This window comes from Mirounga leonina, unplaced genomic scaffold (assembly GCF_011800145.1).
Source record: "Mirounga leonina isolate KUSES-001 unplaced genomic scaffold, KU_Mleo_1.0 Mir_154, whole genome shotgun sequence".
Taxonomy (NCBI): Eukaryota; Metazoa; Chordata; class Mammalia; order Carnivora; family Phocidae; genus Mirounga; species Mirounga leonina.
Genome location: NW_023270389.1, coordinates 45,695,288 through 45,708,688, shown reverse-complemented (window position 1 = coordinate 45,708,688; position 13,401 = coordinate 45,695,288). Strand labels below are relative to the sequence as shown.

Here is a 13,401-nt window from a genome sequence, read left to right as displayed (position 1 = left end):
CATATAAAATCTGGCAGCATCAGTAATATTTTATGGCAGGAAATAATAAATCTGAAAGTTCCTCTACTTTCAATTCATAATTAGAGATGAATCTTAATAACAAGTTCAAATATTTAGTTACCCAGATTAAAGAAATAGGAATAAAGGAATAGACATATGAATATCTGATTCCCTTAAATAGTATCCATATATTGAAAGGAAACATTTCTTTTGCACCCTACAGTGTTTTATGAGGGATAAAGGTTGAAGATAAAGTGTTAAAAGTATTATGGAGGAGTCAGTTTGTGGAGGGCTGATGTTTGTAAATTTTATCCTGGGGTAATTAGGAAACAACACAAAGGTTCTGAATGCATGGACATTTAAAGCAAAATTTAGGGAAAGTTTGCCTGGTTATACTATGGATTAAAGTGAGGGAACAAAACTGAAAGGAAGGAAGTCCACAAAATGAGGATTTTAATAGTTTAAGCATGTGACATTTGAGATGGGTGAGGGTGATACCATTGGAAATAAGAGAGGGAGCGATTTAAGAAACAGGGAAGACTGAACTAACCATAGGGAAAGTGGGAAGTACATAGGCCTAAACATATCACTATACCTAGGATAATTCCATCTGAACTCTAAATTTCACATTAGCTCATTCACACTGATCCCAATCAGCATTCCCAAGCATCCACTGATTCTAGCATCCTCCCATAGAAAATGTGTCCCAATATGTCCATAAATAAAAAGGGCATTTGAAATTCAATTTTAAAAACGGGTACACTGTGTTTGTGTGGTCTGGGGGAAGGAGCGCAAAGAGTGAAAGAGAGAAAGAGGTCAGGCATGATTCCTTAAAATAGATCCCAAGTACCATGACTCCTGGTCTAGTGCTTTCACTACCCCAGAAAGCAATTAGATTAACAGACGCAGGCAAGAAAGGATTTTTAGCTCAGTAACGTTCAGTGTCCAAAAGAAATAGGGTTAAAAAGTTTTAGAAGCTTTTCTTACCTCCCCCAAAAGGGTATGTGTCCAAAAGTGACCTAGTGGAGCAACCAATTGCCAATTGTTGTTTAAAAAGGCATTGAATTACATTTTGGAAAAAAAAAAAGTATTTCAGGGCTGTCAATTGATCCCTGTGACGGAAGATTCCCAAGCTTCTAAATGTTCCTAGTGATAATTTCGTGTAACGAGGAACTAACCCTGATGAGAAGATACTCCAGTAAGGAGATTTTAGTATTAAGTTTCTTTTTTTTACTTCAGTTCTTACAGTAAAATCTAAGTAAATATCCTTGTTTTGGGGATAGTTAAAAACCTACATTCAGCCCAACCACTTAATTGATTCATATTTTTGAAAACATAACAGAACAAGTTTACAACTGTTCCCAATACTTTTTTTTGTCATTGTGGATAATATATTGAATGATCTGACATCAAGCAATGCTACATGAGAAATTGGGAAATAATTAGTCTTTAATTACCAAACCTAATTTCTATTGAATTGTTCAGACTGTAAAACATATTTTACAGGATCTCTGATTCTTCTAAATATCTGTGTTTACTGTAGAAAAAGCTAACTTCAAAAAGTTACATAATGACTATCATTGAGCCTGCTTAGAATTGTACTTAGTAGCCATGTCCTATCCCAAAAGATGTGTACCTAGTGATTTAGCTCAATCAGTGTATTTAAAACATACTGACATTGTTTGAAAATGCATTACTTCCATTTCCGATTAGGGAGGTGACCCTAGCTAGTTCTGGTGGTAACCAACTGTTAAACATGAGGCTTGCACAAAGAGATTAACAGAATTTCACTAAGAATGATTTACAATAGACAAATGTGTTTGCTCATTTAACTTTTCCTTAATTTTCAATGAGTGGAAATGTTAACGGAATACATTTTAACATTTTTAAAGCTTTTCCAGGCCTACTAGAAAGCTCACATAAAAATGGCCAGGGATTCCTTCCAAAGAGCAAAGGATGAAAACTAAAAGTGAACCAATCAACCAAACAAAAACAACAAAAACAGAGATCAACTGCCTGGAGAAAGAGGCACAGACCACTGAAATCCCAAAGATTTGGAATCAAATGCACATTTCCAAATGATATCTCATCAGTGGAAATATGAAGAAATGGCTACAACTTTTCCAAAGCAGAATTATTACTGAATGGCAATAATCCCAATGAATTATGACAGTGGTTAATCTACATGGCATCAGCAATAAGTTTCCTAAGACTTCTGCTCTTGATATTTCTGCTTTTCTTTTTTCTCTGGAAAAGACTAGAGTTGTGCTGTCCAATAGGGTAGCCACTAGCCATATGTTTATTTATTTTTATTTTTACTTTTTTTTTTTTTTAGAGAGGGAGGGGGAGGGGCAGAGAGAAAGGGAGAGAGAGAATCTTAAGCAGGCTCCACATGACCCGAGATCATGATCTAAGCCAAAATCAAGAGTTGGACACTTAACCAACTGAGCCACCCAGACACCCCTCCACATGTCTATTTAAATTGCCTAAAACTAGATCAAATTTCAAAACAAGTTCCTTTAGGAGCATTAGCCATAATTCAAGTGCTCAAGTGCCACATACACATGGAACAGCACTGATATACAACACTTCTATCATTGTAGAAATTTCTACTAGACAGTGCTAGACTAGACAGAAGGTCTGTTAAATCTGAGAGGTCATTTATTCATTGATTTACCAGTAGGTGGTGCATTGGCAATAAAACACACAGGCAAGGACTAAATTTTGAGAGTTATATGCTGGATCTGTAAAAAATCCCACACCTACAAACCAATATGCTTAGGATATTCAGTTAATAAAAGAACTGCAATAATGTCAGAGATAGACAATAATAAATTTAGGTTAAATTCCATTTTAGCGAGGAAATACTACTGGCAAATATGCATGAAGGGGGGGGGCAGCAGACAGAGAGGGAGAGAGACAGGCTCCACACCCAGCCCCAAGCCTGACATGGGGCTTGATCTCACGATCCTGAGATCATGACCTGAGCTGAAATCGAGTCAGATGCTTAAGCCACTGAGCCACCCAGGTGCCCCTGCTTCAGAAAGGATTTAAAACAGCTTATTCTGTAATATAGTTCTATAAAATTCCAGACCCTTAAGCTTTCACATATGAATTTTCATGACAGAAGTCTTAACATGACACTTTGAGAGGCATTGTTTCTTAATTTATTTTAATTTATTTTAATGATTCTTTACTTTTACACTCTCATTAACTTTCTTAATTATATCTTAATATTTTAAATATAAAAGTGATAAAGAAAATTTATGGAAAATTTAGCAAAGAAAGAAAATACATTACCCATACATAATTCAAACTCCCAATAAAAGTAATGTGAGCACTCTCAAAAATTTTTAAATCCTATTTACACAAAGTTTTAAAATAATGTATTCCTATTAAATACCTTTTTTTAAGTACAGAAAAACGGAAGTAAGTAAGTCATTTATAATTCCATTGCCTCCAAACAAGCAGTGGTCAATCTCATATTCACATTTTTGTCTATATCAATCTAACTGGGTTTTTCCCCCCTTCCTGGCTTAACTGTGGGTGGCTTCAGTTTGTTTGTTTATATGTTTGACTAGCTGGACTTCTGAGTCTTGTAAACCCCACTTGAGGGAATCCCTTTTCCGAAGAATTTCCTGTGTCTAATTATACCATTATCTCCACAGTGAGGAATTCTCATAATGAAAGAAGCGCATCAATCCGTTCACATTCTCTCATGCTCATTATGTGACTGATTCAAACAGCCATAGTTTCTAGGATCAGTGTTTCTTCTCAAGGCTCTTCTGGTAAATTGATAATGAGTTTAATGTCACTAAGGGAAATGAGAATGATGGAAAAGGGCCAGTAGGACATTTGCTTCTGCTACTGCTGTGCTCAATATTTCATGATACTGCCAAAATTGAAGTCTTTTAAGTGCCCATGGTCTAAGCAAGAGTTAAAGTCCCACTGGGAGCACTGGAATGGCTGATTCTAGGATGGGGAAAGGAATTATCTGATTTCATCTGCCTTTCTGCTTCCCACTAAGATAATAGAGAATTTCTTCCTAAATTAGAGGACACATTCAGACCCTAAGAACCAAAATATGACAAATATTCATTGCAATTATGTTCTAGCCTTTAACATAGTCTGACACCAGTCTGATTTTATCCCTCAGCTTACAACATATTGGTTTAGTCTGAACATATGCTTGTGGAGCTTTTTCTCTTATACTAATAATTTGAAATTGCAGCCAGGATGTGTCTAGATGAAGTTCTCTCTTCATTGACCTTGCTTGATTTGCTCACCCAGGACTATTTTTGTTTTCCTCCCTAGGATAATTTTCTTCAACTGTATCTTTTTCTATTTCTTTTGTTTCACTTGTCTTTGTTATATACGTATATATGCCATATACCTAGAAATCTTGAAGTTCCAAGTTCCTGTCTCTGGTTTTTATTTCTCCTTAAAACAAAACAAAACAAAACATATTATTCACTCTTAATTCTTTTCCTCAACGTTCTGAAAGAACTTCTCAAATTCATGCACCACATCCCTGATTTTATTTTTATGTAATATAAATTCTGTTTAGTGCCGCTAATTCAAATTTGCATTGTATTATTCCAACAACAAATCCTTTCTTATTCCATCACACCTGTAGTTGTCCTATCACCTCAGCCAGTTCCTCCTTTATCAATATCTACTCCTGCTCAAAGGAGGATAGGTCTTTTAGAAAGACATTGGTGACACTAAACATTTTTTTTGTCTTTAGAATAAACTGCCTTCAGAAGCATCCATTTCTTCTAAGGCTATCCCCCCTTATTTTGTTCCCCATTATCTTTTTCTTAGGCCCAATGCTTTATTTTTTTTTTTCCTGTTGTTTTGTTTTGTTTTGATAATTTTCTGTTTATTCATCCTCAAATTAGGTGACATCAAATCCAGACCCAGTGTCTATCAACAAAGTGTTTGGATAGACATAGCTTGATTATTTGGCTACTTCTGTTCTAGTTGAACTGCCTTTGCAGCTCTGCAGCTGAGTTAGTCTGATATGCATAGCTCCTTGCACAATTCTCATCTATTATGCTCTTTGGGCTGAGATTGGGATACTCCCCTCTGCTACCAGCTCTCTCTAAAATCCATAATTGACACCCCTATCAATGTTTCTCATGTTTCCAAATATTTTCATTTGGAGAGAAACATATATCCAAGTTACAATTCTCTACGTGGGCCCCAGCTTGCCTGTCTACTTTTTTTTTCTCTCTCTCTGTATTTACATTTTATTTTATTTTATTTTAATTATTTTGTTCAATTAGCCTGTCTACTTCTTGTCCTACATTTTCCTTACTGGATGGTTATCGCTATTAATATGTGTGAGGAGACAGGATTATGGCTGTAATATTTTCTTTTTGGAGCAAAGTACGAAACAGAAGGAAAAAGATACATCCTCCCAGCTTTCATGTGAACATAAAAAGGATGGACCGTTGGTTGAGATTTTCATTCCACTGACCTTAAAATATGAACATTACATATGCATATTTACATTAGATATACATATGTATATAAATAAAAATCTTTATATATAATAGCTATAAAATTCCTCCCAGAATTTTTGCTACTATCCATTGCCACTGGGTTTTGGTATTCTTCAGTTTTGTCTTTTTGAGGTCTTTATTGTTATTTTACTGTTAGATGAGGAGAGGCTGCAGCAGCTACAGATATGCTATTTAAAACCAAAAAATTCTTTCTAATAATATATTTTAAAACTACTACCCAAACTTTGTAAAGTATGTATGTCTAACTCTTTTTTTTTTTAAAGATTTTATTTATTTATTTGAGCCAGAGAGAATGAGAGAGACAGAGAGCACATGAGAGGGAGGAGGGTCAGAGGGAGAAGCAGACTCCCCGCCGAGCAGGGAGCCCGATGCGGGACTCGATCCCAGGACTCCAGGATCATGACCTGAGCCGAAGGCAGTCGCTTAACCAACTGAGCCACCCAGGCGCCCTGTATGTGTAACTCTTAAGATTATTCCCGATAGCAGCAGTTTCCGAACAGACATGTGGAGGTAAAGAAATGTAAATGAGGCTATGAATTAAGCTACTGATTCCCATATAAGCAAGAAAATTATTTGTAAAGTATGTATTCAAAACAAGTAACTATTATACCTTTATGTTTTCTGAAACTCTTTGCTATTTCTGCTTTTAAAAACATTTTACTGCATATAAATGAAATTAATTTATAATTTTAGATCCAATGTCAGTAGTTGACAAGCATCTTTTATTCTTATAAATAAATTATAACTCTGGGTACAATAGTTTATTTCATCAAATATCCATAGCTTTGCAATAGTACATTCAATAGTAAAATAATGCATTCAGATAGCTACAATTAGCTAGAGTTCTCATTTCTTATTAAACAAGTGTCATTAACACTAGTCTATAGTTTTGTTAGATTTTTAAAATATCTTTTTTCATCACATTTCATCCCTCAAACTCAAGACCAACTAGATAAGCCATAAATTAACAACTCTAAACAGATTTATACCACTTGAGATGATACATACTAGCCAGTAATCAGGTAATATTGTATGTCTTTTGTATTTATGTTTTGTGTATTATAAAATATCTTACCTCAGCACTTATTTAAATCATTGGCTAATAATGACTCTATTTTGCCAGAAAGAAAAGAGTCAAGGGCTTCTTTTAAAGATATACCTTTCTAAATCATAGGGTTCATTCTGTAGAATAGATTCAAATGCTATTTCATAAAATGTTATCCATGATAAAAAAGATGTGTTATATACATATACAATGGAATATTATGCAGCCATCAAAAGGAATGAGATCTTGCCATTTGCAATGACGTGGATGGAACTGGAGGGTATTATGCTGAGCGAAATAAGTCAATCAGAGAAAGACATGTATCATATGACCTCACTGATATGAGGCATTCTTAATCTCGGGAAACAAACTGAGGGTTGCTGGAGTGGGGGGTGGGGTGGGAGAGATGGGGCGGCTGGATGATAGACATTGGGGAGGGTATGTGCTATGGTGAGCGCTGTGATTTGTGTAAGACTGTTGAATCACAGACCTGTACCTCTGAAACAAATAATACATCATATCTTATAAAAAAAAAAAAAAAAAAAAGAAGAAGATAGCAGGAGAGGAAGAATGAAGGGGGGGAAATCGGAGGGGGAGATGAACCATGAGAGACTATGGACTCTGAGAAACAAACTGAGGGTTCTAGAGGGGAGGGGGGTGGGGGGATGGGTTAGCCTGGTGATGGGTTTTAAGGAGGGCACGTTCTGCATGGAGCACTGGGTGTCATACGCAAACAATGAATCATGGAACAACTACATCAAAAACTAATGATGTAATGTATGGTGATTAACATAACATAATAATAAATAAATAAATAAAAATTAAAAAATAAATAAATAAAACTAGAATGAGCTTTAGTGTGGCACTACCAATGGCTTCCTGAAATATTGGTATATCTTTAAACATTAACATTTAGTTACAGTGCTGAAGGCTTTCTGGAGAGTTTTTAAGTCTCTCCCTGCTCCACCTCTGAATAAGCAGGGCTTTCCTTTTATTTCGGAGCATGCAATATCTCTGTTCAAGAGGCGAAATGCATTGAAATAGCTCCATACTGGGTTAAACAAACAGCTATATATTTTCAGTCCATCCTCACAGGATTTTCCAAATGAGGTAGAGGGGCCACTTTAGAAACGATCCAGAAATTCAAAGTGGTACCCCTGGAGCTTCTGTTCTTTGGGATGCCAGGAAAATTCTAGGGAGTTTAATGTTCTCCTTCAAACCCCTAGGCCAGTCTACATTGTTATTATTTTATCCATATCCTATTTGTCTTACTATTTTGGAATAAAAACACAGCAGTGTATGAAGAAAAAAAATATATTATCCATGAAAATATCTCAGAGGTCTTTTATAAATGCATATTCTCAGGCCAGAACACCAGGCCTAGGGAATCAGAATCTCTAGATATGGGGTTGGAAATCTGCTTTTTAAAAAAAATAAGTTCCTTGGATAATTCCTTATCCAGGAAAGTTTGAGAGTTTGAGAATCACTGCTCAAATTGACTAAATTGAATACTAATGCACTGAAAAGTTAACCTGGGGAAACTAGGAAGACTCTGATTTTATTTTACAATCCCATTCTAAGGGACTTCAAGTAAAGAACCAAGATCAAATATCAGAAGTCCATTAGCATTTTATTCTATCTGTAAAAACAGTCTCAAAATTCTGGTAACTCAAGTTACCACTTGGATAGACTCTAATTATCTAGGCAGTTTACCATGTGGAAATGCAGTTAGCCATTTACAAAAGCCATGTTTCCCTAGAGGATTCACCAGAGCAACTAACAAAAGACACACATTCGGATTACAGAACATATCTCAACTACCAGTGAGAAAACTAGAATCAGATGTCAACCATTTTGTTAATTCTCATGGTAGTTTCACTTTTCTGCCATTAATAACAATCTCAGCACTAGCACTGAGATGCAATGTTCATTCTGTTGGATAACCTTGTTAAAAAATCATCCGAGAGTGTTGCTTCGGGCATGTTATAAAATTGTTTCTAAGACTATAACCAAAGAGCCAGACACAATCCTGGTGCAATCAGTCTCCCACATCAAGGATTTGAAATGAAATACCCCGTTGAAGCAGCAACCGAATCTTCCAGCTTAAGAGTTGAAAACCGCCAAGAGTAATTTGTTCATTACATTAAGGCTCTCAGCTGGTCTATAGACATTTAGAAGCCAAATGTGATTCTACTGAAAGAGATACTCTGGAACACTTTCTGATCTACATTTAATCATCCTGAAGAATATATACATTTGTAGCCAGCAAACCACATTGTTAACACACTGTTTGCAGCTATCTAGACATAGTCTATAAAGACATAATTAAAGGTGGGCTTACCATTAGTTTACTGTCAGTAAGAACTTTTGTGTCTAAGATGAAAAAGATAAAAACAACCCTGCTAAAATTTAATAAAATTTCACCAAGATGAGAAACATCTTAAACTTTAATTAAAAAAATAAAAGTAGGGGGCACCTGGGTGACTCAGTCAGTTAAGCGTCCCACTCTTGATTTTGGCTCGGGTCATGATCTCAGGGTTGTGAAATCGAGCCTTGCATTGGGCTCTGTGCTCAGTGAGGAGTCTGCTTAAGATTCTCTCTCCCTCTGCTCCTCCCCCACTTGCTGGCACCCTCTCTCTAAAATAAATAAATAAGATCTTTAAGCAAATAAATAAGTAGAAGTAAATTAGTTACATTGGAAATAATATAAAACTCAAATTGGGAAGGATTTTTAAGCAAATTATTAAAACAAACTGAGGGTTCTAGAGGGGAGGGGGTGGGGGATGGGTTAGCCTGGTGACGGGTATTAAAGAGGGCACGTTCTGCATGGAGCACTGGGTGTTATACGCAAACAATGAATCATGGAACACTACACCAAAAACTAATGATGTAATGTATGGTGATTAACATAACATAATAAAATAAAATAAAAAAACAAATAGAACTTTTAAAAAATCCACATGATAGACTAGAGAATTTAAAACTAGTAAATCACCCAGAGACAATTTCTATTTATAGTCTCAAAATAAAAGTCTCTTAAAAGGACTAGCTGTGTTTATCTTAAAAAGTCACCTATTTGCCACCCACAGAATGGGAGAAGATATTTGCAAATGACACTACAGATAAAGGGCTGGTATCCAAAATCTATAAAGAACTTCTCAAACTCAACACCCAAAAAACAAATAATCAAGTAAAAAAGTGGGCAGAAGAGATGATCAGATACTTCTATGAAGAAGACATACAAATGGCTAACAGACACATGAAAAATGTTCATCATCATTAGCCATCAGGGAAATCCAAATCAAAACCATACTGAGATACCACCTTACACCAGTTAGAATGGCAAAAATGGACAGGGAAAGAAACAACAAATGTTGGAGAGGTTGTGGAGAAAGGGGAACCCTCTTACACTGTTGGTGGGAATGCAAGTTGGTACAGCCACTTTGGAAAACAGTGTGGAGGTTCCTCAAAAATTTAAAAATAGAGCTACCCTATGACCCAGCAATTGCACTGCTGGGTATTTACCCCAAAGACACAGATGTAGTGAAAAGAAGGGCCATATGCACCCCAATGTTCATAGCAGCAATGTCCACAATAGCCAAACTGTGGAAAGAGCCGAGATGCCCTTCAACGGATGAATGGATAAAGAAGATGTGGTCCATATATACAATGGAATATTACTCAGCCATCAGAAAAGATGAATACCCAACTTTTACATCAACATGGATGGGACTGGAGGAGATTATGCTAAGTGAAATAAATCAAGCAGAGAAAGTCAATTATCATATGGTTTCACTTATTTGTGGAACATAAGGAATAACATGGAGGACATTAAGAGAAGGAAGGGGAAAATGGGCGGGGGGAATTGGAGGGAGAGATGAACCATGAGAGACTATGGACTCTGAGAAACAAACAGGGTTTTAGAGGGGAGGTGGGAGGGGGGATTGGTTAGCCTGGTGATGGGTATTAAGTGCTCCTGCATGGAGCACTGGGTGTTATACGAAAACAATGGATCATGGATCACTACATCAAAAACTAATGATGTATTGTATGGTGACTACCATAACATAATAAAATTGAAAAAAAAAATAAGTCACCTATTTGTTAGTGATGTTTTAGTTTCCAGGTTAGTCAGCTTTACACTACTTAAGATCCATAAGGCCTTTATCATTCAAAACAGTAATTGTTTGGGTAGATACTGTCATTCTCACATAGCTAATTTAAGGGAATAAAGTTCAAAGAAAGAAGAGAGGAAGACATCATAACTCTGAAGTTACCATATGCACATACCTTGCACTGTGAGGAAAACTGAAGCAGCTGATGATCCTCCTTCATTGGAAACCACACAGTGATACTCCCCAGCATCGTTGAACTTCACACTCCTTAGCTCCAGTGATAGGTTAGCCAAGATCCTCATTCTTGCTGGGTCTGCCTGTCTGGCATCTCGGTCATTCTTCTGCCAGGTTAGATTGTAATCCACTGCACTGATGACGAGACATGTCAAAACTGCTCTTTCTCCAGGAGTGACTGTAACATTATCAGGCACTTGGATGACTGGAGGGGGCTCTGTGTAAAATGAAAATATTCAAATCAAGAGACCTAACAGCCATTTTGCTCACTTACTAATGTGGTTTAAATATTTAATGAGTATGTATTGAAAATCTTGTAGGGAAGGGGCACCTGGGTGGCTCAGTTGGTTAATCGACTGCCTTCGGCTCAGGTCATGATCCCAGAGTCCTGGGATCGAGTGCCGCATTGGGCTCCCTGCTCACTGGGAAGCCTGCTTCTCCCTCTGACCCTCTCCCCTGTCATGCTGTTTCTCTCTCTCAAATAAATAAATAGAATCTTTAAAAAAAAAAAAAAGAAAATCTTGCAGGGAAGATGCAGTACAAGAGAATTTATTCATTAATACATATGTCTATGACCTGAAGAAAATTATCATTTAATTAAAAGATTCTTACAAAGTAGTGCATATTCGGGCACCTGGGTGGCTCAGATGGTTAAGCGTCTGCCTTCGGCTCAGGTCATGATCCCAGGGTCCTGGGATCGAGTCCCGCATCGGGCTCCCTGCTCCTTGGGAGCCTGCTTCTCCCTCTGCCTCTCTCTCTGTCTCTCATAAATAAATAAATAAATAAAATCTTTAAAAAAAACCAAAGTAGTGCATATTCTAAAAAAAAAAAAAAAAAAAACCATCTAATTTTTATCAGATTTTGCCAAACACTGTAGTTTTAAATGTATGTCTTTAATTGAAGATTTGAATGTTCTCTAATTTAAATTTTAAATTTTAAATTAAATTTTAAAACATCTTACTGTAAAAGTGAATAATAGCACAGGGTACTTGTAACCTGAAGACACCACACAAAGAATCTGTTTTTAGTTCCTTTAATCCTCAATGTAAAAAAAAAAAAAAGTAGTGCTTGTTTACATACCAAAGCATACACATACAAGTCTAAATTTATAAATTATAGATGTGAGAATCAAAAAGGCGTGGCAAAAGGATATGATTAGACTAATTTAGGATTGTGGAGTGAAGCAAATTTTTATTTGAGTTTTGAAGAAAGTAGCAATTATGGATTTTTTTAATTTAAAAATACTTATTTAGTGTTTAAAAGAAAAGAGGGGGGGCGGAGCAAGATGGCGGAGGAGTAGGAGACCTGGATTTCGTCTCCTCTCAGGAATTCACCTGGATAGGGATCAAACCATTCTGAACACCTACAAACTCAACAGGAGATCGAAGAAAAGAAGAGCAAAAACTCTCTCATCAGAAAAGCGACCACTTTCTGGAAGGTAGGACGTGCGGAGAAGTGAATACCAGGCGATATTCGGGAGGATAGACGGCAGGGGAGGGGCCTCTGTTGGCCGCTTCTGGCAAGTGATAGAACCATGGAGCACAAAATCGGAACATTTAAAAGTCTGCTCCGTCGAGGGACGTCACTCTGGTGGCTAAGCGGGGGGTGGAACCCTCCGGGACAGTGTGGTCTCAGGACCCTCGGGGTCACAGAAAGACCGGGGGTGCCTGAGTGTGGCAGAGCTCCCAGGTAACGGAGCAGGGAAGCCGGCTGCAGAGGCGGAGCCCAGGCGCGGGCTCTCAGCTCGGGGTTGCCATAAACCGTGATCCGCGGCACCGTCGGGCCCCTGCTCCTCCAGCAGGGACCCAACAAGCGGCAGATCCGGGGAGACTCACCTTCCTCCCCCGGGAGGAGCCGCGCGGGAGTGCACCGCAGGGATCTGCTGGGTTTGGAGACTCCACCCGGGGTTGGGTGCCAGAGATAGAAACACGCGGTCACAGGCTGGGTGAGCACGGAGTGCGGCCAGAGACCAGGGAGACGGGAGTGACTGACGGCTTTTCTCTGGGGACTCACTGAGGAGCAGGCCCCAAGTTCTTGGCTCCTCCGGGGCAGAGATTGGGAGGCCGCCATTTTCACTCTCCGCCTCCAAAGCTGTACGGAAAGCTCGCAGGGAACAAAAGCCCCGGAGACCAAACCCGAGCAGGTTACTTAGCCGGGAGGGGGCAAGGGCGGGGCAATTCCGCCTCTGGCAAAGACATTTGGAAACCACGGCAACAGGCCCCTCCCCCAGATGATCAGCGAGAACAGGCGGCCAAAACCAAGTTTACCGATCAATGAGAATGGCAGAACTCCAGAGCTAGGGGAATACTGCACATAGAATTCATGGCTTTTTAACGATGATGCTTTAGTCTTTCAAAGTTAATTTTTTTTTAACTGTCTTTTTTCTTTTTTTTTCTTTTTGAATTTTTCTTTTTCCCTTTTTCAACCAACAGCTTATCAATCCCTTTTTTTAAAAAAAAACATTTTTATTTTTCATTTT

The 13,401-nt window shown here is 37.8% G+C and overlaps 1 protein-coding gene across 2 annotated transcripts in view; it reads right to left on the bottom strand.

Moving 5' to 3' along the window:
• Window positions 1-13,401, bottom strand: part of HMCN1 (hemicentin 1) — a 482,021-nt gene that overhangs the window by 253,289 nt on the left and 215,331 nt on the right. For both annotated transcript variants that reach the window (XM_035010675.1, XM_035010676.1), the window contains exon 11: window positions 10,864-11,139. In XM_035010675.1, coding sequence (XP_034866566.1) covers window positions 10,864-11,139 — 276 coding nt within the window. The remainder of the gene's footprint in view (window positions 1-10,863; window positions 11,140-13,401) is intronic.